Consider the following 27,413-nt stretch of genomic DNA (forward strand, 5'->3'; position numbering starts at 1 on the left):
GTTATTCTGGCTTTAAGCAAGGATTTCCAGGTGGTTTTTTTAATCTTATAGGCTATTAACTGGAACAAGGAACACTTACCTTCAGGCTTAGTAAATTCTTTGAATGTGGGTAGTGAAATGACTGTGTGGGAAATTGTGTGGACTGGATCCAACACACAGTTGACATCATTTGGTCGGCAAGATTTAATGCAGCGAATAGTATCTGTCCTTTCAAGTCCAACTCTAAGAGGGAAAACAAAAAGATAAATATTAACCATGAAAATGAATTACTTTGTTTTGCAAGATGGGGAACCAAAAGCTACAATGGATACAAGTATTCATTATTCCCCTCAAACTCTTAGTCAAGTGAAAATCATCAAAACTACAGTACTCTGGAATAATTTGACTGAGAGTTGCAGTCATGATATCCTCAAGACTGGATCTCTAATCCTCAGGACCTATTAACTGCAATGTGAGAAATCCAGTATAAGAGATACCCATGAAATATAGCCATCCAAACATAAAAGGACCATCAGTTCAGGGCTAGATTCTCACTTGGTGTAAACCAGCTTCATTGACTTTAGTAGAACTACAGTGAATTACATGAGCTTAACATCTGGTACACAGTGCTCATTTTGGTATCAGACATTCACCCAAAGCTTAGACAAACTTCTCTGGTCTAGAAATCTGGCAGGAAATATCAGGGCAGGTTTTCTCACATGATTTATAGCACAAATGCCAAAGGAGCCTTTCTTTCAGTCTTTTCGGTACCTCCCCTTTCCATCCAAATTGAGAAAACAGAGAGGAATGGAAATTGGGTGAGGGAGGGGGAAAAGGTTAATCAAATTATTCCAAACCCCAAAGGTTTCATTTTGAGTTTGGGGAAATGCTAAGGGTCAGTTCATATTATATCACCACCAGCTGCTCATTCCTACATGCAAGTTTATTACAAATTAAACTACTTCTCACTTTTGTCCAACTAGATTGAATTTAAAGTCACTTATAGTACAAGAACGTCACACAATACCCCGTCTGTGTTCCCTGAAGATAAAAGGGTTGTGCTGAGACTGGCAGTGTGACTTTCCCTAAGCCCTACAAGCGATCTCAACTTTGACCTGCCCATTTCTTCACATTTTCAAGCAAAAAAGAAAAGTTTGTAGTCTCAGGATTTCTAGTTGGAGGGAGGGAGATTAAAAGATGTAAAGGGAAAACTTCACACAGAAGAGAAAAAAAATAGAATCTTTACTTTGTCAGATACCATCAAAAACAAAAGATTCCTGTTCTTTTCAAATTCTTCCCATGCTTACTCATTAAACCAAACAATGTTGCACATGATGATTGCGTGTAAAGCAAAACACTCATAAAAGAAAATAATATGCAATATCAAGGAAACTATACGCTCTGCAGATATAAATTGATACAGCCCAACTGAAGTCAATGGAGCTACATTGATTTACACCATTATTCTTAATTAAGATTCATGCTTTAGGATTATCACTATATGGGTTAAGAAGGAATTCCAATTTCTCACCCAGGGGCAGCTCCAGGCCCCAGCACACCAAGCGCGTGCTTGGGGCGGCAAGCCGCGGGGGGCGCTCTGCTGGCACCGCAAGGGCGGCAGGCAGGCTGCCTCTGCGGTTTGCTTGCGGAGGGTCCGCTGGTCCCACGCCGAAGCTGCTGGACCAGCGGACTGTCCGCAGGCAAGCTGCGGAAGGCAGCCTGCCTGCTGTGCTTGGGGCGGCAAAATTCCTAGAGCCGCCCCTGTTCCCACCTCCTACCCACATTCCACATTGAAGATTTTTCTAGATATGTGATAGGGTAGGGCGGAGGTTCCTTCTGCTTGAAACGTCTGCCCACTTTTGAATGTTAATTTTGGCCTTGATGAAAGAGTGGTCTGACCCAATATGACAAATCCTATATCCTTACTCTTGAACTTGTCACAAAGTGTTTAGTTTCTGCGTTGAGAAGAAGGAACTTCCAGTTACTCAACACTGTTGATTTCAGAATAAGGGTCTGCTAAATTATACAATTTGGTCCCCAGACTAAATCAGCCGATTTTAACAAACATCATAAACAGAACAAGGAGTAGGGCAAAAATTACCCACACCCTAGTAACTTTTTCCCTCTCTTTTTAGCATTATATATAGGGGCATTTAAGAATATGAAAAATGAAAAATATATTATATTCAGAAATTAGTGCACATGGATCCACAACTCACTCACTCTCTCTCTCTCACACACACACACACACGTAACATGATATCCATGTGATCAGATAAGAAAAATAGTCAACTACCAGAAAAATGCTTACTTCTTTTTCCCTTTTCAAAATTACACTGATCATACAGGATTAAACCAGTGCCAAGTTTTAAATAAGATAACTAGCCTTGATGAGCACTATCACACATGGATAGAACAGAAGAGGAATAATTCCCAGATTTCCAAGGAGGCACAACACTTGTATCTAGGCTTGGAAAAGGAGATATTGGATCTTAAATCATGACAATATGTGAAAAGGTTATATCAGGTAATTTTTAGAGGTTTCTATCACATAATGTATATAGATGGTCTTTTCCCTCAAAGACCTGCATGGTTGGAATCATGGTGACTAAGTCAGTCTGGTTTTACTTTCAATAACATAAGGAGTAAATTTTTCACAATGAAGGTAATTAACAAATGGAACAATTTACCCAATGTTGTGTTGGATTCTCAAATCACTGGCCATTTTTAAATCAAACTTGACTATTTTCCCCAAAAGATACACTCTGGTTCAAACACAAATTAGTTTGGGGAAGTTTTATGGACTGTGTTATGCAGAAAGTAATATTAGATAACCACAGTGGTTCCTTCTGGCTTGAGAATCTTTGAATGTCTCCATTTCTCTCTGCACTTGTTGCAAAAAAGCAAATGCAATTTTGGGATGCATTAAGAGAGGCACAGCATGCAAGTCATAGGAGGAGATAGTACTGCTCTGCTCGGTGCTGCTTAGGCCTCAGCTGGACTACTGTGTCCAATTTTGGTCATGAATGTACAGAAAGAATGTAGAGAATCTGGAAAGGATCCAGAGCAAGCGACAAAGGTGATCCATGAGATGGAATTCAAGCCCTCTGAGCAAAGGCTGAAGGAACTTCAGTTTGGAAAAGAGGAGATTAAGGGAGGATATGGTAGTGAGCTTCAAATACTTGAAAGGCTCCCATAAAAAAAAAAGGAGAAAAGTTGTTCTCTCTTGCCACAGAGGGTAGGACAAGAGGCAATGGGTTCAAACTACAGCATAGTAGCTTTAGATTAAATCTCAGGAAAAACTTCCTAACCGTAAGAATAGTAGGACAATGGAACACACTGCCTAGGGAGGTCATGGAATTTCATGTTCTGGAGGTTTTCAAAAGATGGCTGGATGGTTTAGACAACAAATCCTGCATCTTGGCAGAGGATTAGACTAGATTACCTTTGCGGTCCCTTCTAACCCCATCATTCTATGGCTCTAAGTGGCTGCTTCCCCTTTTTCTCTGTCCCCACTGCTAAAATTCAGGCTCATACTTCGGTTCTCTCACACCTTGGCTACCCTAACATTCCCTTCTCTGACCTCCTTTCTTCTGATGGCTCTGCTAACTTCTATAATGTATCTCAACTACAGCTGCCAACACCACCATGCTCTTCTATTGATCCAACCACACCATCTCTGTCCTCAGGTCTCTTTGGGGACAACATCTTTCTTTTGGGGCCTAGTTCAGATTCCTTATCTTCACCTTCAAAGCTGCACACTGCTCTGACTACCTTCTGTTTATTTCCATCTCATACTCCTCCTGTACTCAATCTTAGACTTTGCTAAACACTTTGTGTGTTCCTCTCCTATTTGTGCCTCTTTCCACAATGGCCACTAAGTCTGGAACAGACTCCATCCTGTGTGCCAAGATCTTTGCTCCTTCAAATCCTTTCCTTCCTTTCAGCTTGCCTTTATCACAAATCTCAGCTCCAGCGCTATCTGCTACTTCCTTAACGCTTGTTCAAAAATAAAATAAAAATAAAGAAAAATCCAGTTGCTCTGATTATTTTGTAAATAATGCTCCCTTGAATATTTTCCTTTTTTCTTGGGTTGTCATTTTTCTTTACATTGTTTAATTTTCTTATCTGGAAAGAGCCTCACACATCAATGGTGCTATATAATTATATATACTTAAAGGTTCTAAATTAACTTAAGTATGAAAGCTTTTGTCTAATACCGTAAGATGTGGGCTCTGTGTTCTTAAATTACTTGCTCAATACACACACACAATAAAATGATAGTATACTGTAGCATTTTACAGTACTTTGGGCCAGATTCTTGCACTGTCCTGATTTCCCCCCAAATGAGTATATATTAATGCTGTAGAACCAATCTTATTTTTGTGTCTCTAGCCAAGCTGACTATGGCCTCCAGCAGAGCAGCCCAGGTAATGAATTTGTAACCACATACATGTAGATGCCATATATTATCAGTAGGATTAGAAACTCCTTTAGCTTAAGTAATACAGGCTAGTGCTTTCAAGTATTTAATGTTTTGATTCTATCCCCACTGGTAGCCCCTGGTACCTTTATAAGTAGGTGGTGACAGGCTCATTACAAATTGGTACGCCTGATGGAACTTGATTGTCTGTGAGCCACTTGGGATAAGCTTTATGTAAGGAAGCATGCAATACACTGGCTAAATGTTATCATCATGTCCTTATCTAGTTGTTGGCTCACCTTGGGGATATAACTCTATAACTTACATGTAATAGTTACTTCTTTAGCTCAGTTGGTCAGGGCTTATGACACTGGTACTAGAGGTTCCAAGTTCTCTCCCTATTGTTGATCTGTGGTGTCTGTATTTACATGACAGTGGATTATTTTCTGCTCACCCAGATTATTCCTGGCAGGAGCAATCTAGATAGGACAGGGATAATGCGAGGCCATGACTGAGCATTCATGTTAAAATATGTGGACAATGCCCCCAGGTCTGTATGTTTAATGTTTTAGTCTTGTTAGCTCTGCAGAGTCACTACAATGACGGGAGAATGGACTAGGGTCCCTACTGGTTCATGCACCAGCAGAATTCCTAAATAAATCCCATTTGCATCCTCTTCATTATTGGTGATCATACAGAATTGAAAAGGAACTAGATTTGACCTTCAGAATCCAGGTTTGCTTTTCAGGGTTGCTAGCAAGAAAAAACAACAAAAAACTGTTCTTTACACTTGTAATTTTATCAGCTTTGATCTGGAAGCCAGAGAGAGAAAATTGACATGGAACCCAACAAAACATCTTTTAATTTTTTTTCCCCTCCAGAGCCACTTCAGAATATAACCACTTGAGTAGGGAGGTGCTCACTATTTGCTATTAACGAAATGTGCTTCTGAGATTGTTGCTATTTTCCCACCATTAGTTTTGACTTGAATAGACATTCCAGGTGTGAAAGCATGAAACAGCCCTAAAAACTTTCATTTAGGGGGGTTCACTTTTATATTATACTTAAAAACTAAGGGTCAGATTCTCAGCTGGTGTAAATCAGACTCATTGGCTTCAACAGAGCTATGCTGATTTATAACAGCTGGGAATGAAGTCCTAAATTTTCAAAAGCAACTCCATTTTTGAGTGCATAACTTAAGACACCTTAAACGGTTTTGAGTTTCAAAACATGTTAGCCACCTAGTCTCCGAAAATCAGATGCCTTAAAGATGTTCCAGTTTGGACAACCTTAACACAGATGCACCCCAAATCACCGGTGAGCTCTGAAACCAGATGTGTCAGTCTGTGCATCTTCAGAAAAGTTCTAGTTGCATTGCTGTACAAAAGCTATCTATGTCTTCAGTCCTTTGTGGGTAGAAGTTGCACAGAAGGTCCCCTAGGAACCTCTGTTTTGCCCCTTATATAATGATGTATGCCATATATAAGAAACACAGCCCACATTGAGATGTTAAGTGATGGAGAAAAGTGGAGAATTGTAACAATGATAAATAAATTGCACGTGCAGCATGCAATAGATGAATTGACATTAAAACTTTATTAAAACTGAAGAAAAAAATAAAAAGCCACAGCCAGAGGGAAAAAATAGCCACTGATGCCTGCATGTTAGGGATCAAAGCTGTGCAGAAACAAAGACAAAAAGTTTGGCAATAAATGCGCTGACAGTTCCATGGCGGAAAAGTTGCATTTGAATGGTCAGAAGAAGGTCTCTGGGCTCTCTGATTTGTTGCTTCATGACCACAATACCACTGTAGTTGTTCACTTTTTTTGTGGTGAAAAAACCCTCCTCGTTCCCGCTGATGATGGACAGCAGAATTTTATCCCCAGGGACAGCATTGGAAGGGCCCATGCGGAAAATGTCGGTAGGTACTTGAATGTTGGTAGGGAAAGAGAGGTGATAGGAGGTTATTCTCAAAGGCAGGCTCTGGCACTCCTTATTTTCATTACAAGGCAAGCGCTCACAGCGACTGCAAGAAAAGTGAGAACACAAGACAAGAGGAGGATTAACGTACATTTAGCAAGTGTGGTAGCAAAGGAAGGGGCAGTGGGGTGAGAAATGATATGCTGACTTGTGCACTGTATCCGTTCTCCAGTATGACTCAATCATAATGCAAACAGACATTCATTAAATAAGTATGTACTTGTTTGTAGTTTGTGTTTTTAGGAGAGAGTTATATCACTTCTAGAAGAGTTGCCCTTTCCTCACACCCACTGATATGCTAAACTAGAAAGGAGTCTGAGACACCTTACCATGGGTGAAATATTATCCAAATTTAGCCTTCAGTTGTCTAGGGTCTTCTTTAACAGAGCTTAGCTTCTTTCAAAAACAGTAGATTTTTGTTTTGTGGTCTCATGCCTAGCAAACAAAGGCCTATGTTTTCCCAAGTGACTAGTGAATTCGGGGTGCCCAAGTTCTTGAGATACCTTATAGATCCCTGGTTTTATGAAAGCGCAGTGTATCCACTCTCTGAAAATCAGACTCCTTTAAGGTTTCCACACATTGAAGGACAATCCAAAAGTCTCAAAAGTTGAAGGCACCCAAGATCACGTCTATTAACTCGTGGCAGTGCAGAGGAAGACTCCTGACCTAACCAGGACAATTTGGCCAATTTACTTTAAAGAGGAACTTCCTCCAGATCCTAGCAGGGTGATCAGTACTACCCTGTGTGACCAAGAGAACCAGCTCAACTCCATATATAACATTTCTAAACAGGTACTAAAAACCAGACCCAGTAGTGTCGTTTCTCCAGCCCATGCCCTGGACCAATAAACCTCACACTTACAGACCTGACTCAAAAGGAAATATGAACGGGAAAAATCTCAGTACGTTGCTAGTAGTCTCCCAGCCCCTTGCTGACTGCTTTTTTTTATTCCCGCTCCAACTCTCAGCCTCCATATCACACCACATCCATCTGACTGTGAATCTGCCAATCAGGGCCAATCCTGCCCACAACAAAATGCTGGCCAGTCTGGGTAGCAATGGATTGGTGGCCCTAGTCTCACCAGGGGCACTGCAAGTCATGCTCCCCACAAAGGCAGCAATCTCTTTCCTTTCAGCTACTGAAATAAATGAAGCTTCTCCTGTTAAATATGACAGCCAGGCATGCACATTAACATTCATAGCTAATGGGGAACATTATCGTATGCTAACATATTAATCAGAATCTGCATATGTCATCTGGTGGGTTTGGAACTGTATTTATAGCATTAGAGATTCACCTAAAATGAAGGCTGATTTGAAATTCAGACTAAAAATAGACTCAAACCAACAAGTTCAGTTCTGGATCTGAACTTCCCCATGTCCAGGATCTTAGGATCCAGGGTTTTGTTCCAGACCGCGATAGAGTTAGGGGAAAGACATGATATTCTGTTCTGGATATTTAACTTCCGCAGAGTTTGCGGTTGTTCAGATACAGCAGTAAAGTTGAGGCTCATCTTATGCACAGCCATTCATCAAGTAAAATTATATGTGACATTTGCTAAACTCAATGAGAAAATGAAATCCAGGTTTTGGGGGTTTTTGTTTTTAAGTGAGATAACCCAGTGCATTGCCATCAAAACATGGAAGTCATGTCCAGTGTATGCTTCCAAAGCCGATAAGTACTAAATTATTTATTTGCAAAAAACATTGTTTGCAAGGGCTGCTCTCCACTGAAGATTTGCTCAGGCACAAACCCATTACTTGCTTCCTGCCACGTCCCACTGAATGCTTGGTAAGAGATGTGAGCACCTACTCCATTTCTTCCACCATGGTGCAACAAATAGGCTTCTTACAGGGTCAGATTATGTAAATCATAAGTCTCGGAGCAAACCACACTATGCTTTTTGCACATCACCAATATAAGGTGGCCTTGCAATTTTAAGGCCCCTTGAGTGTACGCAGATTGAATACTGTTGGCAGACTAATCATTTTTAAAAAGCAAGATCAAGAGCACTCTGGGTTCCTGCCAGAACACACAGTATAGTCATGTTCACAACAGGCCACTAACCTGTTGAACAAAGCATGTTTAATTAAATCTAAAACCTGAATCCTCAAAGACTTAATAATGATAAATAATAATAATACCTAGCTCTTATGTACAGCTTTTCATCTTTGGAGCTCTAAAGGTGGTCAGTATCATTATCCCCATTTTGCAGGATTCCCTAGTTCATAGGGAAACTAAGGCAGAGAGAGGAAAGTGACTTGGCCAAGTTCACCCAACAGACTAGTGGTAGAACCTGCACATGCTTATTTTATTCATGTATGTAAAGAACAAGCTTAAGCTGAGGTCCAATTGTGCCTGACAGCTCTTACGATATTTAAGCTATATATTGGTTTCACACAATTAATTTCACTTAAGAAAATTCATGGCATTTAATCTGATGGTTTTGGTTTTTGTTGTTTGGAAATGTTGTTAGAAAGGTAAGATGCTAAGTATGAAATCATGGAAAATTTTCCTTCATACAGATGGTTTTTTGGAAGCATTTACACATGCATGCGCACACAGAAGGATACAGATGATCCACTCTTCTGCTAAAGTCAAATGAATTTTAAAATAAAAGTTCATGTAAAAAAAAAAGCTTATTGAAAGGACATTCTGCTGATTCTGAAATGTTATTTGTGGAGACATATGTCTGTGGCTAGGAAGTTAGAATTATTTAAAATTCAAGACCTTTTATCTTATAGTTTGGTGATCCACCCTCCACACTTCACTGTGGGTTTAGTGAATGTGTACTGACTATTCCATCAAATAGCCGCAAAGAATAGTTAGCAAATATTATTGCATTCAAAGTACCAGAGTTCAATCTGGAGTCATCCCCCACAATCACAGTAAACAATGAGTATCTAAATCCCAATGTACTTTCTAGGCCCAATGTTAAATTCTTCCCTTCTGCGGGTAGAAGAAAATCATACAGTAGGGAATTTAACAACCTAGTGCTAGCAAACGAGCAGACCAAGACCAGGGGTGTACATCCAACTCTGTGGTATTGCACTATGGATTAGCTGGCCATAGTGTTATTGAATCCTGCTACCATTAAGTGTCGCTGTGAGTAAAAACACTAAGGAACCTATTTAAAGGAAGGGTTGGAGAAGGGGAGGGATCTGGATACCAGAGAAAAAAAATTAAAACTGGTGAAACAGAACAAAAATAAAACTGCCTAGAGTGGAGCAGTTCTGGATAGCTCTTTATAATTCCTGCAAACCTCTGCAATTATGTTAGAAGCATGGCCCTAAAAAAATAAACATACAATTATTAAAATATTGCAAAAAACTATGCCTGGATCCACTCATAATTATTATAGATCGCTGTTTCAGATTTTTCTTTTAAAATATTACTTGACTTAACATTGATCACAAACGATTACTGAGACTTGTTTTTATGTGCAAAGTATTGGTTCTTTAAAGAACAAACCCTCTGTCAAACAATAAAGAGACTTTATTTTTAAGGAAATAATAAAGTATTCTATATCAAGGAAATTGTTATGTTGTTCTTAGTTTCTGAGTCTTGCTTTCACTTGATACAAAGGCTACTTATACAATTATGATGAAAAGAGTTAAGTACATAAACTCCTCATGCACTGATGAGAGAGTATGTAGATCCTTTTGATGTAAGGCTTTGTACTCAAATAGAACCCATATCAATATGCTGAATGAAGGACCTAGTGAATCATAGAATATCAGGGTTGGAAGAGACCTCAGGAGGTCATCTAGTCCAACCCCCTGCTCAAAGCAGGACCAATCCCCAACTAAATCCCCAGATGGTCCCCTCAAGAATTGAGTTCACAACCCTGAGTTTAGCAGACCAATGCTCAAACCACTGAGCTATCCCTCCCCCCTAGTGGTACAACCAGTGCTGAAATTTGGTTCTGTTTTTGAGTCTTGCTTTCACTTGATACAAAGGCTATACTTTATACATGATGAAAAAAAGTTAGTACATAAACTCATGCACTGATGATGATGAGATGTAGATCCTTTGATGTAAGGTGCTTTGTGTGTTCAAATATAGATATATATATATGAAAATGAAGGACCTAGTGAATCATAGAATATCAGCTGGAAGAGGAAGAGGAGGTCAGATCATAGTCCAACCCCCCCTCAAAAAAGGACCACCAATCAACTAAATCCCCCAGATGTCCCCTCAAGAATTGAGTTCACAACCCTGAGTGGCACAACCAGTGCTGAAATTTGGTTCTGTTTTTGTGTGTTTACAGGGTGCATATCAATCTCTGCACTCAATAGAGGCATGTTAGAGTCCTCTACACAAGCATGTTGCTTTATCCTCATGTCTTCACTATTTGAGTTGGAAGAGTCGCCTGACATTGGGCATGGTTTGACCAAGGGGGTAGACTCAGCTCAAAACAATACTAAATAGTATTTGCTTGTTTGTTTGGGTGGAGAGTTTGAAAGGTTGTTTATGCCAACCTTAGTTGAAATAACTTGGGTTCTTCAGTATCTGCCACTCTCTGTTCACGAGAGAGCTTACTTAAGAACAAAAGAACATAAGAATGGCCATAATGGGTCAGACCAATGGTCCATCTAGCTCAGTATCCTGACTTCCAACAGTGGCAGGTGCCAGGGCCTGAATGGAGGGAATGAAGGGAACAGGGCAATTTATTGAATGGTCTATCCACTGTCATCCCATCCTAGCTTCTGACAGCCAGAGATTTAGGGACACTTAGAGAATGGGGCTGTGTCCCTGGCCATCTTGGTTAATAGCCATTGATGAACCTATCCTCGACAAATTTAGCTAATTCTTTTCTGAACCCATTTATACTTTTGTCCCTCACATCCCCCGGCAATGAGTTCCACAGATTGACTGTGTGTGGAATGAAGAAGTACTTTCTTACGTTTGTTTGCAAACCTACTGCCTGTTAAAGTGTACTCCATTTATAAGGATCACTGATATAAGAATCAACTGCATATAGTGATTGAAACCACTGGGAGAAAATCATTTTTATACTAACTAAAATACTCCACTTGTAAGAATCAACTGTGTATAAGAATCAAATCATTTGGAACAGATGTGATTCTTAATAAAAGAGTGCACTGTAATTTCATTGGGTGACACCTGGTTCTTGTGTTATTTAAAGGGGTAAATAACACTTCCTTATTCACTTTCTCCACACCATTCATGATTTTATAGATCTCTATCATATCCCCCCCTTTGTCATCTCTTTTCTATGATGAACAGTCCCAGTATTTTTAATCTCTTTCCTATGGAAGCTGTTCCATATTCCTAATCATGTTTGTTGCAATTCTCTGTCCTTTTTTCAATTCTAATATATCTTTATAGAGATGGTGTGACCAGAACTGCATGCAGTGTCCACGGTGTGGGCATACCATGGATTTATATAGTAGCATTATGGTATTTTCTTATTATCTACCCCTTTCCAAGCGGTTCCTAACATTGATAGGGGTTTTTTTGGACTGCCCCTGCACATTGAGCAGATGTTTTCAGAGAACTTCAAGATCTCTTCCTTGAGTGGTAACAGCTAATTTAGACCCCATTATTTTGTATGTATAGTTAGGATTATGGGATTATGTGCATTACTTTGCATTTACCAACACTGAGTTGATAAATAACTCATTAGGTGAGTTGTTTCATAATAGCCAGACTCATTAGAGCCAGATACATTCCACACATACATAATGCCCAGATACATTAGAGTGCCAAAGGCAGACTGGAAAAGCTTGTAATGTAATTAGATCACAGGGCAAAGCATCAGAACACTTAAGTTCTACTTTCAGCTATGCCGTGAACTTGTTTGACCTTGTGCAAGACATTTAAACAAAGATTTTTCTCTGCTTGCTTTGTGCCTTTAAAGCATCAGTCATATCAAATCTGGCGTGCCCTGGTTTTGATGCAAGACTTGGGTGCTCAGAACATGCGTGTGTCTCAGAACATGCATATGGCCAGCTCTTCCACCCAGTGGAAGGTGTGAGTTACTGAATATTTAACAAGGATGCCCTTTCTCCAAAAAGTCTGTTAGTCTTTGGAAGCAAATAGGTTTTTACAAAAGCAAACAGAAAACTTCTCAACAGTCTGATTTAAAAAGCCCTTCCATCTAACTTGCTCGGCATTCAGCTTCCTGACTCTTGTGATGTTACAATAAATTGTTTCCAAAATTTCATAAACTTTAAAAAAATAACGGTCACGTCCCTGCTTCATTCAGTGCATGGGCTAGACGGTGCTCACTGAATGATCAGCTATTCAATATTTTGTTTTCTCCTCACTGTTCAGTGTGTGGCCTTAGGCCTTATTTACTGCACACTGTTCAAACCCTACTCTGAAGACAGAATTATTAATTCCCTCATGGGCTTTTTCTATAGCACTCATCACTATAATATCTGAGTGCTTCACAAACATTAATATATCTTCAGAACTCCCTGTGTGGTGAGAGAGTGGTATTATTTCCATTTTACTTATGAAAAATCTCAGAGAGATTGAAGAAGAAAGTTTCCAGTAATTTTGGATGCCCAATTTGAAAAGACTAGATACAGCTCCCATTGACTTCAGATGCAGCTGTGAATGCTCAGCTGTTCTACAAATCATACCCCAGGGTCTCTAGTCAGGCACTGAGAAAACAAAGGAACACACTATTAGCGACCCTGTGCAAAATGTTTAATTTAAGTGCCTTGCCTAGCATCACATAGGAACTGTGGCAGAGGCAGGAACAGAATCCAATACTCCAGGGGATCTTCCAACTGCCTCCATTATGAGATCCTCTTTTCTCTTCCTGCAGAGTCCCCGGTCTCATTTACTTTACACCTTCTAACTTCTGCAAAAATGAGGCAGGGGTCCTACTAACAACTGCCTCCTTCATCTCACAACCCTGATTTATCCCCAGAGCAAGTCCATTCTGTGCACTTAATGAGGCAAGGGTCCTGAGGAAAAAATAGTATGTGAGATCAATTAAAGACTGGGTCATAATTAAGGCTATGTTTTAGTCACGGGTATTTTTAGTAGGGCTGTCAAGCAATTAAAAAAATTATTAAGCGCACTGTTAAACAATAATAGAATACTATTTATTTAAATATTTTTGGATGTTTTCTACATTTTCAAATATAATGATTTTGATTACAACACAGAATACAAAGTGTACAGTGCTCACTATATATTTATTTTTGTTACAAATATTTGCACTGTAAAAAACAATAGTATTATTTCAATTCACCTAATACAAGTACTGTAGTGCAATCTCTTTATCATGAAAGTTGAACTTATAAATGTAGAATTATGTATAAAAAATAACTGCATTCAAAAATAAAACAATGAAAAAATTTAGAACCTATAAGTCCACTCAGTCCTACTTCAGCCAATCGCTCAGATAAACAAGTTTTGTTATAATTTGCAGGAGATAATGCTGTCCATGTCTCGTTTACAATGTCACCTGAAAGTGAGAAAAGGCGATTGCATGGCACTGGTATAGCCGCAAGATATTTATGTGCCAGATGCGCTAAAGATTCATATGTCCCTTCAGGCTTCAGCCAGCATTCCAGAATATATGCATCCATGCTGATGATGGGTTCTGCTCGATAATGATCCAAAGCAGAGCGGACTGACACATGTTCATTTTCATCATCTGAGTCAGATGCCACCAGGAAAAGGTTGATTTTCTTTTTTGGTAGTTCGGGTTCTGTAGTTTCTGCATCAGAGTGCTGCTCTTTTAAGACTTCTGAAAGCATTTTCCACACCTCATCCCTCTCAGATTTTGGAAGGCACTTCAGACTCTTAAACCTTGGGTCAAGTGCTGTATCTATCCTTAGAAATCTCACATTGGTACCTTCTTTGCGTTTTGTCAAATCTGCTGTAAAAGTGTTCTTAAAACAAACGTGTTCTGGGTCATCATCCGAGACTGCTACAACATGAAATAGATGGCAGAATGTGGGTAAAACAGAACAGGAGAAATACAATTCTCCCCCAAGAAGTTCAGTCACAAATTTAATTAACACTTTTTTTTTTTTAATTGAGAATCATCAGCATGGAAGCGTGCCCTCTGGAATGGTGGCTGAAGCCTGAAGGGACATATGAATGTTTAGCATATCTGCCACATAAATACCTTGTAACGCCGGCTGCAAAGGTGACATGCAAACGCCTGTTCTCACTTTCAGGTGATATTGTAAATAAGCAGCAGTCAGCAATATTTCCCATAAATGTAAACAAACTTGTTTGTCTTAGCGATTGACTGAACGAGAAGTAGGACCGAGTGGACTTGTAGGCTCTAAAGTTTTACATTGTTTTATTTCTGAGTGCCATTATGTAACAAAAAAAAATCTACATTGTAAGTTAGTTTCACAATAAAGAGATTGCACTTCAGTACTTGTATGAGGTGAATTGAAAAAAATACAATTTACTTTATCATTTTTACAGTACAAATATTTTTAATAAAAACAAATATACAGTGAGCACTGTACACTTTGTATTTTGTGTTGTAATCAAAATCATTATATTCGAAAATGTAGAAAAACTTCCAAAAATATTTAATACATTTCAATTGGTATTCTATTGTTTAACAGTGCGACTAATTGCATTTAATTTTTTTAATCACAGTTAATTTTTTTTGAGTTAATCGTGTGAGTTAACTGCAATTGACAGCCCTAATTTTTAGTAAAAGTCATGGACAGGTCCCGGGCAGTAAAAAAAATTCACGGCCTATGACCTGTCCATGACTTTTACTATATACCCCCGAATAAAACGTGGGAGGTGGGGCCTGAGGAAGGGCAGCCCAGGTGCTGGGGGGGAGGCAGCAGGCAGTGCCGTGTGGCCCGGGACCCCTGCTGGTGTGGGGAGGGAAAGAGAGGTTGATGGGGCTGGCAGGCTTCCCACCTGACTCCATGCCTCCCTCCCCAGCAGCAGAGTTTGGGTGTGGGAGGGAGCAGGGGCATGGGATGGGGTGAGGCAAGCTCTGGGTCGCGCTTACCTGGAGGGCTCCCTGGAAGCGGTGACATCCCCCTTGCTCAACTGCTAGGCAGCGGCGTGACCCCCTCTGCCCTTTCCAGCCTGTCCCAGCTCTGTCTCTTCTCCACCCCCGGCTCCTTGTTCCAGTTCCATTCTCCTTTCCTCCCCAGTCTCAGTCCTCAGTCTTGAAGGACTCTCATCTCAGTCCCAATCTCCTCGCCCAGCCAGTGCCGGTGTTCCCTCCTGGGCTTGCTGTCTGAGATTCACTCTCCCCCTCTGCATACCTAGTCCCAGTCTCATTGTTCAGCCAGTCCCGTTCCCCTGCACTCAGTGGCTCCCAGTCCTAGTCTCTCTCCCTGGGCTCCTTATCCTACTTTAGTCTCTTAGCATCACTGGGAAAGAACTAGGACTGGTTGTAAACTCCTCAGCTGATCCCAGCGTGCCCCTGCCTACAGCCAACTGGCTCCCAGTCCCACTCCTCCCCCACCCCCTCTATTTCCCTCACCAGCTTCCACTCCCAGTCTACACTCAATCGCCTCCCAGTTTTCTTGTCTAACCAGTTCCAATCTCCTCCCCTCAGCTCCCAGTCCCAGCCTCCCCTATTCCGCTCCCAGTCCCCACCTCACCCAGTCAGGTACAGTTTCTCTCCCTACACCCCTCCAGACTCCTCGCCCCAATCTGCTCTTTTTCCACCCCCTCAATGAAGCTTTTTCTCCCATCTGCATTAGAATCAGATGGCTTCCTTCTCCACGCCACCTTGGCATGAGTGAAGGGGGTGGAGAGGGCATTAAGAGCACAACAGATACAGGCTCCTTGCCCTCAGTTCAAGTCCCACATTACCCAGAGCAGCTGGGAACAGCCATTACAGGGTAAGACCTTCTGAGCCTCCAGCTGTAGCCTTGGGATGGAGCATGCTCAGGCCATCTGTAGGGATAGCGCAAGCAGAGTCTGCTCAGCACTAACTGCTGTGAGGGGGCAGAGCATGCTCAGTGAGGATGGAATCTTCAGAGATTTTAGCTGCTAAAAATCAAAGACATCACTGCTGAGCATGTGCGAACAGCAGGTTTTCAAAGGCTTATAACTTGGCCAAATTTGGGTGGATTCTCATGGGGATAGTAAAAGGCACATCCCTGACACATTTCAAGTCCCTGCTCCAAAGCATGGCAGTGCTAGAGCTGTTGAAAGAAAAGGTCAGGCTTTTTTTTAACATGGTCAAAACAATGATTTCCTCCCCCTCTCCTTATTCTTGGAAACAGCTGAACCATTTTGACTGAAATTGTCTCACACTGAAAGTTTTGGAAAGATGCCTGGCATGGAAAATTTCAGCCCAAAGAGTTAAAGTTTGACAAAAAGCTACAAGCATCTGAAAAAAGGGTCTGATAATGGGAAATGATGGGTAACTTTTAATAATAATAAATAATAATAATAATAAATAAATATATAATATATATCTAGTCCTAGCCTGATTTAGCATACACTTCTGATAAACAGCCATAACCATTTCTTTCCCTTGGCTTTGCGATTACCAATGTTTGAATTAATTGTCACAGAGACCCTATATGCTATGCAATTCAGAAACAAAAAGTTTGTTAAGGGAGGGTCAGTAAGTTTACTCTTAGTATGAAGTACCCAAACAAAAGCAATATCAAGATCATGGGCTGTTCAGAAAGAGGAGTCAGTAAGAGTGAAATGTGGGCTGGAGAGAGAACACGTTCACATGTTTCTCATAATTGATAGCCCATAAATGGGTGTGCCAAGAAGTGTGCAAGGAACATCTCTTTCTTTGTACAACCCATTCCAGGGCCTGTTCCATTTGCAGACCCCAAAGCATCACTCCAAATGGGATTTAGAGATTTCAAATACATTTCCTGCCATTCCACCCTACGTGCTGTTGTGTGGTGTCTTGTATTTCTTTTGGTAGTAAGATATAAACACCTCAGGGCAGGAAACAGGTCTTAATCTGTGCTTGTGAAGCACTGAATAATTTTATGGAATTACATAATTTAGGTTTAATAACAAACAACAGTGAGCACTACCACCATTATATAGCCCCGTTCCAGAACTCAAGCCCGAAAGCTATTAGCTAGGGACGTTTTTGGACCACTAACTCTTTATGCTGGTTACTGGCTAACTGATATCCCAATTCCATGTCAGGATACACTGGAATCTCTCTCCATGAGTCCATTTGAGGTGGGCAAAACAACAAACTCGCTGCCTCAGAAAGGGATCAGCCATAGAGAGGCTATTCTGACCTACTACTGCCACTGAAAAAAGGGTGTGTTTTCCCCTGCAGCTTGGATACTAAGAGGTTTGCTGGTTGCCACAGGTGGCAGACATGGAGACTATTTAATACGGACTGATTCTTTAAGTCACAAATTGCTGTGTGCTTTATTGCATGCATAGGCATAAAGAGAAGAAAGCAAATGAGTTAGCCAAAAGTCAACAAACTAATAGTGTTTTTGGGAAGGAAAAGACAAATGGAGAAAGACTAAAAGAAGAATGCAATGTGCGTTTGTGTGTCATGTTTATTTTTAAATTAATCTTGACACCTCAAGAATTTTCATAACCACAGAACTTTGCTAAATCATGTTAGTAACCTATTGCAAATGAGTGAATTTTATAAATTAGGATGTAATTAAACAAACAAAAAAAGAAATAAGGCATCTGTATCACAAAGCATTCTTTCTTCATTTGGCAAGTGTTTAATATAATTATTGACATTTCACAAAATACTAGTCAAATTTCTGTTGTGTATATTTTATAAATAAATGTCTTAATATGAAACTCCCTCAAGCGCATCCTGGTCATGATAAAATTAATACCCACCATGTCATTTATATAGCACTTTGCATCTTTAGACTTTGACGCAAACACTAACAAACTAATCCTCACAACACTCCTATGAAGTAGATAAGTGTTAGCCTTGTTCCACAGATGGGACATAGAATATTAAATCTTAGCTGAGACATGGCATGTGATGGAATCATGTCTTCTCATTGATTGGGAAGGGAATGACAGATTTATGACCACTGTGGCATGTCAGCCTCTCTCTCTAGCTGATAGAATAGAAACTTACCTGGGCAGGTGCACTTGGGAAGGTTGTGGAACAACCACATGGCCTTCAGAAGGAACCTCTTGATTGCTGATCTGCCATAAAGCAGATGGGAAGGAGGAGGAGGAAGCCAGAATGAATCCGGCCCTGGAGCAGCCACAAACTTTGTCTACACTAGAGAAATTTTGCAAAGATTTCTTCTTATCATTAGCATCTTTACAGCTAGTGTAGATGGGTTGCTAGCTGCCTGTGGCATTTTATACACCATGCTATTTAGATCTTCTCTGAGCAGCACAAAATGAAACAAATACTAGTAACAGCCAACAGGTCTTCTACACCTGGGCTCCCAATCTTGCTAACAGTGATGGAGATGAAATGGTGTTAGCAGGGAGGGAAATTTTTGCAAAATTTCCATAGTATAGACAAGGCTTTAGAGGGAGAACTGCAAGGAAAATGAACCTTTCACTGAAATATAAAAGCAGATAAAGGGTTTGACTTAGCCAATCTGAGGAAGAAAGGAGCTCCTGAGTCCAGTTGTGGGAGAGTTGGAATCTTGAGGCTAAATGTGACTTCCACCACCAGGCTGTCCATCTGAAGCCTACGCTGATAACATCACCTTGTGCATCCAACTTAGTGTCTCTCTCTCCATTTGGTGTTATTTGTGACTTAAAGACTTTTAATTCTAGAACCAGGAGCCCGTCTCACATGTGGAAGAAAGACCATAATTTTTTGTGTGCCACTGATGGGGTTGGCAGATTGGAGAATTACAAATTTGGGAGGATCCACAATATGCTTAATTGATGGTGGCTTTAGGCCTGGGGAGATCCCCATCAAGCCAGCCTACTAGAAAATTGAATGTACTTACGTATCTCCCGATTTGCGATAATTTTCCGGGCATTCCAGAGAGAGACAGCGAAAACTGCCTTGGATGTTAAAGCAGGTCTCATTGAATAAGCAGTTATGTGTTTCTGCAACACACTCATTGATATCTGTCAAGTGGAAAAGATAAAAGGGATAAAACCACAAGCCCTTCCTCTGCTAGTAGGCCCCAGTTGATGAAGCTCACATGTTAGCAATACAGGGGAGCAACATGATTTTACTACTGGCTGGAAAAAAAACTCCACAAGCGGGTATTCCTCAGGGGCAGTGGATAAAAGATGGGTGGATTTATTGAAGGGATGTTGGAACATGTGGTTTTCAGATTGTAAAACATGGCAGGACTTCTGGGTTTTTTGCATTTTCTAAAAGCAAAGGGCAGGGTTAATAAATGACAAATTCTGGTAGACAACCAAAATGTAAGGTATTTGGAGCCCCAATGGCCCCTCCCACATGCAGACAGTCTTCTACTGAGTGCAAGCATTGTGTCAGCAGGGGCAGGGATAGGAACAATAGCACTAGGGCTAGCAATTGCTGCCGGAGGAACAACCCAACAGGCTGAAGCTGGCCTCAGAGGCCAGATAAGAGAGGTTGAAAGAAAACTCTTGCTCCCCAAAATAAAAACAGCTAGGCAATCAGGGGGGTAACAGGGAGGCTGCAGGCCTGCAAAGAAATATTCAGCAGCCTGGGTGTGAGGGGAGTGGGTTGGCAGGCCTGTTACCATGCAGAGGCAACAGGTGGTGCTCAGATGCCATGATGATGGACACTGCAAACATCTGGATAAGTGGAAAAGCTGCTTTGCTTTATTAGATTAAAAGTTGAAACAAAATTGTCTGACATTTACCCCTCCTTTGACTCCAGCCCTACGTGTGTGTGTGTGTGCTGTAAGTGTCCTGATCCACACATTTATCTTAGATTATCATTGTTACTTAATATTGATTCATCACAGCATCTGTAACATGCCAAAAAATTTATACAAGGAAGGTAAGTCCCTCCCAAAGAGCTCACGGTTGAAGGCCAGACAGACAAATAGAGGTTAGAGGAAAGGGAAGAACAAATACACAAGTCAGCTTGATTCACTGTAGGCAGCATGGCAAAAGTTGGTCTTTTAATTTAGAGGAATTTAAATATGGATAGGGTGAGGCCTTGCAGATGAAAGCACTCGGCTGCACCAGGAAGAGGGGAGTGTCAAGTCGCCTCTGCATGGGGACAGTATGTCAGCCAAATGTATTAGTCTTTGGCACCAGAGTAAGTGCAAGCACCAGTCTCTGAAGAAACCATGCACTTTTCCTCCCTGGCTAGAACAAACAGATAAAGGGAAACAGGTGAAAGGATTCTGGGTTTATCAACATGAAAAGCTGTGCTTTACCTTTGCTCTGGTGCCTACCCATAAAACTGAACAATATTTGTTGAAAAGATTTAGCTATTTCTCCCACATAGTCCCTAAATGGAAAAAATCCTATACATTTTTATGGAGCATGATTATATTTTTATTAAATACTTAAATCAACCCATTTAATTTTGTAGCATTAGCTGGGATGTAGTTCTCTACTGAATTTGATGGACTGGTTTAAAAATTCTGTAGAAAGAGTATTCTGTTACATTCTTTGGGGTCTTAGAGTAATTCGTATAGGATCCAATTTAATTATTATAGAACTATTAGTTTTGCCCCTACTGAATTCTAGTGGACATAGGATATCTACTAACTTGCCTGTAAGGCTATACGACAGACACATTTATGTTTCCCACCAATTAAAAATGTAATTAGATTTTTTCACAAGTTAACAATCAGGTTAGATATTCCTGCACAGTTATTGAACATACCTTGGCAGTTTCGTGCATTGGGTGCCAATCTATAACCAGGAGAGGGACAGGTGCACTGAAAGCTCCCAGGAACATTACTACATCGATAAGAACAGATGTGCCCTCCAGTAGGTAAAGCACATTCATCAATGTCTGAAAAAGAAATCCCCATCAATTTTTTTAAACTCCTCTGAAGCTTGACTAGTTTGCAGCAGCTGGACTGCTTTATGATAGTGTTGAGCTCAAGAAGACACTAGCTTGTGACTCAGATTAGTGGGCTGGGACAAAAACCACTGCATAAAGGTAACAAGGGAAGTCTGGGGAAAATCAAAGGCAATATAGAGAACAAGAAGCCAAAAACATAGTTTTGCTATGTAAAAGATAATTCATAGTGCTTTTCACCCACAAATCTCAAAGCACTTTACAAAGGAGGTAAATATCATTACCCCCAATTTACAGTTGAGGAAACTGAGGCACGAGGACCTGAAGTGATTTGCCTGAGGTCACCCAGCAAGTCAGCAGCAGAACTGGGAATAGAACCCAATGAAGAGAGTCCCTGTCCAGTGCTCTATCCACTAGGCAACACTTCCTCCCTATGATAAATATTTGGGCAAGACTTATTTATGTATGTTTATAACTTGCCACAAAAAGGGTTGTGAATAAAATACTAACTAGAATTTTTAGACATTTATTAAATGTTCTCCAGGATTCTCCGGTGATGAAAATGTGCAAACAACTTAGTTCCACAGCTGAAACCCACTTCAGTGTGTACAAAAAGCCTCAAACTAAACTTCAACAAAAACCAAAAACTCTCTCTGGCCTTCACATCATGAAAGACAAGATCTCTCCAGAGGCTTGGTGGGCTTATATGAGAACTCAGGTAGCATTTCATTGCCTATGAAAAGCTACGAGAACCAAATGATGAAATATTGTTTTGTAGCGGCATAAACTTAAGGTATGTGGAGCTATTTCTTTTTGTTGTAATGTCTCTGTTGTCATGGCAAGAACAAGAAAGGAATGCCCATCTCCCATCTTAAGAGATGCCTTTTTTGCATCCTTTGATTAAGTATTTCTTACCTTCACATGTGATTCCATCTATATCACTAAGTTGATAGCCCCGACGACAATAACATTGATAGGAACCGTACACATTGGCACATTCTTGGCTACACGGGTTGCTCTCACATTCATTTAAGTCTGAAACACAAAAAATTATCTATATTTAGCACTGCAGGTATCTGCTTTGTGGCTCCCAGCCCTGCAGGATTGGGGCCTACATTTCTAAAAACATTCATATTGACTAATCAAATGTTTTTATTAAATAACAATCACAAAAATATGTATTAGTATTTGTGTCATTGCGCAAGCTGGCAAAAAGGGGCAGGAGGAAGCTATGGCCCCCAATCCTCTCTGTACTGCCTGTGGTGTGATGGTCACATGGGAGGCAACCTGCAGTGTACTACTACCTCCTAGAAAGTTGCCCATCATCATGTAATGTGCCAACACTGGGTGTATGATCAGCAGTGAGAATCAAACCTACAGCTTGTGGATCTAAAAGCACGAGCCTCTTCTGGGCTAAAAAGCCCAGGCCTAGTAGTTGAATGGCGGTAGTAGGCTCAAACCTCTATGTGATCCAGTCACTAGAGGAGGACAGAGAGCCACACAGTGGAAGCGTGAGTTACAATTGTATTGTTTAATCACAACACTTGTATTCCACCTTGAAAATGACTACAGTGGACCCATTTCTTATGCCAGTTTAATTTAGTCTATGACAAAACAAAGGAATCAGCCAAACAAGAATAGTAAACAAACTGAATATCTTTCTTCATCATTTTCTGCTTCTCTCTCTCTCTATCTACTCAGCCTACATAAATTGCATCCTTACCTTCGCATAACCTGCCATCCATGGAAAGTTTGAAGCCCATAGTACAGCTGCAGTAATAGGATCCAGGAGTATTCTCACATTTGTGAGCACAGAGACGACCTGGGTAGTGTCTACATTCATTAATATCTACAATGATAAATATGAATAGAAACCAATGTACAGACTTGCTTTAGAGCAGCAGTCTAACAAATCACCATTTGATCACAGGAGTTTGATTTTCATTCTCCATATCTAAGTTTTACACTGGTGAGTGAATGAATTCTCAGAATGTTAGTCTGGAAACAGAGCTGTTTTTATTTATCATATCCTGGTGCATATCTAAATGTGATAAGCAAAAGAAGGCAGTTCTGTGATCTTTTAGAAGAATGTTTTCACTTTAGGTGCACATCATAAATATCATAAAACCAATTATGCATGCCTTCTCATGATCTTACCTTTTAACATTATTACATTTTAACAATGCAAATGCACTTTTCTTCAAAATGTCAAGAGCTCTTTAATACATTTTTGTACTTATACAAATCATGGAATAATCTAATGCATTTTCAGATGAAAGAGTTTGTGAACAACTAATAAAATTATCCTTGTAATAAAATAAAATAAAATGAAATAATAAAATAAAACAAATAAAATGCCACAGTACAATGTTTAAGAAGAGCTTGTATAGTTTGAGTCAGTAGGTGGAACTTACCGACACAAGTTCGACTGATAGCCTCAAAATAATAGCCAAGTCTGCAGTCACAACGGTAACTGCCAGGGGAATTTACACAAACATGTCCATCTCCACATAGCTGGTTAGGTGATGAACACTCATCCACATCTAGAAGGAGAGGGAAATGAATGAAAGGAGGGTCTTGAGGTTAAAGATTAGGAGTGGAGGTAGAGTAATAAGTACGCTGCTGCCAGCTCTGTCCCACACCCTTTAGTAACTCTCTGCCTGCCTCAGTTTACCCATATGTAAAACATGAATAAAATACTTACCTCAGTATTTGTAAAGTGTTTGAGATGGAAGGCACTACTCCATACAGGCATGATCCAGCTCCCATTGAAGTCAATACCAAGGCTCTCCTTGCCGTCAATGAGAGCTGGAGCAGGACCTACAAGTGCAAATTATTATTACAGAACAAATATCCCTTGGATCCCATGTTATATGTGGTGTAGGGAACAGGGGCCAGATTTGAGTTTGGGCCAGCATAACTGTATTTGATCAAATGCTAAGCTAAAGCATCTTTGATTTAGGTGACAAGGCACTGAAGTATGTCATGCACTTACCCTGGGCTTGTCCGCCACCTCCTTGCCCCTGAGTCCCTTTTCCCTTATGCTCACTAACTGTCACAAGGAATGAGTGGAGATGCACAAGTGTGATTGATGATGATGATGAACCATTAATTATATTTAGCAAAGTGAGAATGGGTCCTATTCTGTTAGACAGGTCTATTGCCAACTCCTTCCCACACGTCCTGCTTACAAAGAGGACATCTACTTGGGGTCATGAATGGATTTTGCAAGAAAATGTCTGCCTCAAACTGGAATTTTCTACTATGACCTCAGTTCAAGATTCCAAATTATTGGTCCATAATGAGCTATAGCCAACACGCTGGAATCTCTAATTGGACAACGATGGTCCCTGAGACAGAGTAAGGGGATACTGAACCAAACAAAAGTATAACCATGCAGAAGGAAAAGGGGGCCTCTCTTGCACCAACAACACCTGAAGTTGTAGAAAGCTCTCTTCTTTGGACCAGCCTCCAGAAAAGGAGAAGTAGAAGACTCCAAGCCTGAAGTCTACCACTCAGGGCTTGTCTTCAGTACCAGGGTAAGTCAACCTAAATTACACTAATCCAGCTACAGGAATAACGTAGCTGGAGTCGACATGGCTTAGGTCAATTTACCCCAGTGTCTTTACTGTGCTGCATCAATGAGAGACACTCCCCGGTTGAGTTACATTACTCTTCTTGGGTAACTGGAGTACCATAATCGACCGGAGAGTGCTCTGCCATCAATTTAGCAGGTCTTCACTAGACTCACTAAAGCGACACCCACTGCATCGATTGCAGCAGCATCCCCGGTAGTGAAGACAAGCCCTAATAGAAAAAAAAGAGACTGACCACCTCCTTGCAGATGAAAAAAAACTCAAGTTATCTGCGACACCAGAACTATTTCTCAATTAAGAATAGTCATGTGAGTTAGACACTAAAAAAAAAAGTGAGAGGAGTGCTTTTTTATAGAATTCAGAGACATTTGAATTCTCCAACATTCCATTACGGAGAGAGAGAGAGTCACTAACCTTTTCCCTAGGTAGACCCTAAAAAACACTGCAAGCATGTTATCTAATTAAACATGTTATTTCAAAACTCCTAAGTGCCTGATTTAAGAATCACTTCTGCATTTGTGTAAGAGGGTCAGAAAGATGCAGAAATTGCAGTCATGTGGGAAGGGAAATAAGCTAAGTAAACAGAGTCTAACCTAGGGTGTATATGCAGAGAAACTTAAGGTGGAACACCAAAGTAGGAAGCTAGTAAGAAATCATTCTAAGAGTTATACTTCTTTAAAACAAAGGCAAAAGTCAACTTCTGCTTTTAGCAGATTCTTAGTGCAATTGATTATATTAAAAGAAAGGTGTTCTTCCTTAACTTGCCTGTGAAGCACTGAAGTAATTCTTGTATTAACCTTATAAACCAATGTAATTACTGTGATTCAGGGACTTCTTGGTGCCAACAGGCAGAAGGCACAGGGATCCCCGAGTCAGATATAGGCATAATAGTTCACCAAAGGGTGGCATGTGAGGTATCTACCAAGAGCCAGTAGCCCATGGTCATCATAATTGTTGCACAATGTATGTACCCATAATATTTAAGGAGTTATGTAACTATACTAAAAATTAAGTTTTTACGGTCTTGGTGTTTAAGTGGGTCACCAGAAGGTGACATACTTTGCAAATGCTCCTTTTGGGTAGGAGGCAGCAGACTCTGATCTACCCATCTAGTCATTTGTGTATTGTATGAGTCCTATTTGCATACTGAGCCATAGGCAAAAGTAGTGACTGAAGTCTACAAGAGAGGAAATTCACAAGATGAAGCAAACAGCAGAGGGCATCCTATTTATGAATAAGAAGAAAAGATGGGGTTGATATATCCTGCGAGGCAAAGAAACACATTGGATCCTTCACCTAGGAGGCACGCTGACAGCATGGCTGTCTCATGAAAAGAGATTCACAGTCAATCTCACTGTGATGAACTCCAAAGATTTTGGATAAGCAACATTCTACAAGACATGAGAGTGTCTCGTTAATTAAGTCTAACTCCTAGAATGGGTGTTATGATCTTATTTTATATACAACCATTTGTTTCTAACATTTCTACTCACTATCACTTGAATCTTTGAGCTTTGTTAAATAAACTTAGGCTTGATTTCACCGTGAACATATCTAAGTGCTGTGCATCAAGCAAGGTGGTGAGCTGAGGTGTAGCCGGTAAGCTGGCATGCACTGTTGCTCTGGAGCACTGAATACTGCAAGTGTCCTGTGGATCAGGGGCTGGGCAGGCCAGGGAGATGCTCAGAGGGCTCAAGGATTGGAGTGCATCTATCACTAGCCTGTAGGACCTGCAGCACTTAGAGAGAAGGACTTATGTTGCCCATGGCCAGTGGAGTTGGGGAGTTGACCCTCAGCCGGCACAGACAAGAGCAGGTGCCAGCGAGGTGTCTGACAAGCCTGCGAAGTCAGGTAGTTTAAACCATTTATCAAATTTCAGTTGTAACTGTGTTTTATTTGATTAGCTTTAGGGAAATCAGAAGTAAATTAATTAGTGACATATCTGCTAAGCTTCATATGAGTTTGCCTTTTATTTTAATAAATCCATAAAAACTAGATTGGGTCCTCTCTCAAAAATTCAATGTAGGAAAACAAACTATTTAGCAGTAAATACATTTAGTAGTTCCTGGACTTCAGTTCCTGAATTTCAATTATTTGATTACCGCTATGGTGGGTCTCAAAAGAAAAAGCGAAGCTGACGCTATTTAAGAACTGTGCAAAGTAATTTTTATATAGCACTGTAGATATACATTGGGGCAGATCCTCAACTGGTATAAAATGGTCACGGCTTCACTAAAGTCAATGGAGCTGTGACAATTTATAATCAGCTTAAGATTTTAAGACCTTTTATGATGATTTATGTTGGACATAAGTGGCTCACAGGCCTTTTGCTGGTCTTCTGCACCGGAGTGAATATCACCCTTGCTACACTATTTCAGTATATTAATACAAGTAGCAGACAATGCCATTCTGCATGGTCATTATCACACAAACCTCACAGAATATGGAGGTTCAGGAGTGATGTGAAGGAGGAGAGAGAGGGGTTGTTTGCAATCCATCACTTGTAGGAGGGAGCAAGAAAAGAGAGCCAAGAGCAGGCTTTGGAAGTAGTTATGAGAATGGCTTTGGTTGAGTGCAGGGAAC

The 27,413-nt window shown here is 40.5% G+C and overlaps 1 protein-coding gene across 2 annotated transcripts in view; it reads right to left on the reverse strand.

Moving 5' to 3' along the window:
* FBLN1 (fibulin 1) overlaps positions 1 to 27,413 on the reverse strand; it is a 102,767-nt gene that overhangs the window by 32,037 nt on the left and 43,317 nt on the right. Inside the window, exons 10-15 of one of the 2 annotated variants that reach the window (XM_039515983.1) lie at positions 23,649 to 23,777; positions 22,958 to 23,083; positions 22,150 to 22,269; positions 21,094 to 21,225; positions 19,259 to 19,382; positions 80 to 222 (exon numbers count right to left, since the gene is read on the reverse strand). In XM_039515983.1, the coding sequence (XP_039371917.1) occupies positions 80 to 222; positions 19,259 to 19,382; positions 21,094 to 21,225; positions 22,150 to 22,269; positions 22,958 to 23,083; positions 23,649 to 23,777 (774 nt within the window). Of the gene's footprint in view, positions 1 to 79; positions 223 to 5,979; positions 6,429 to 19,258; positions 19,383 to 21,093; positions 21,226 to 22,149; positions 22,270 to 22,957; positions 23,084 to 23,648; positions 23,778 to 27,413 lie in introns of those variants that run through there. The other variant, XM_039515994.1, reaches the window with a different exon arrangement.

The sequence above is a fragment of the Mauremys reevesii genome, linkage group 1 (genome assembly GCF_016161935.1).
Source record: "Mauremys reevesii isolate NIE-2019 linkage group 1, ASM1616193v1, whole genome shotgun sequence".
Taxonomy (NCBI): Eukaryota; Metazoa; Chordata; order Testudines; family Geoemydidae; genus Mauremys; species Mauremys reevesii.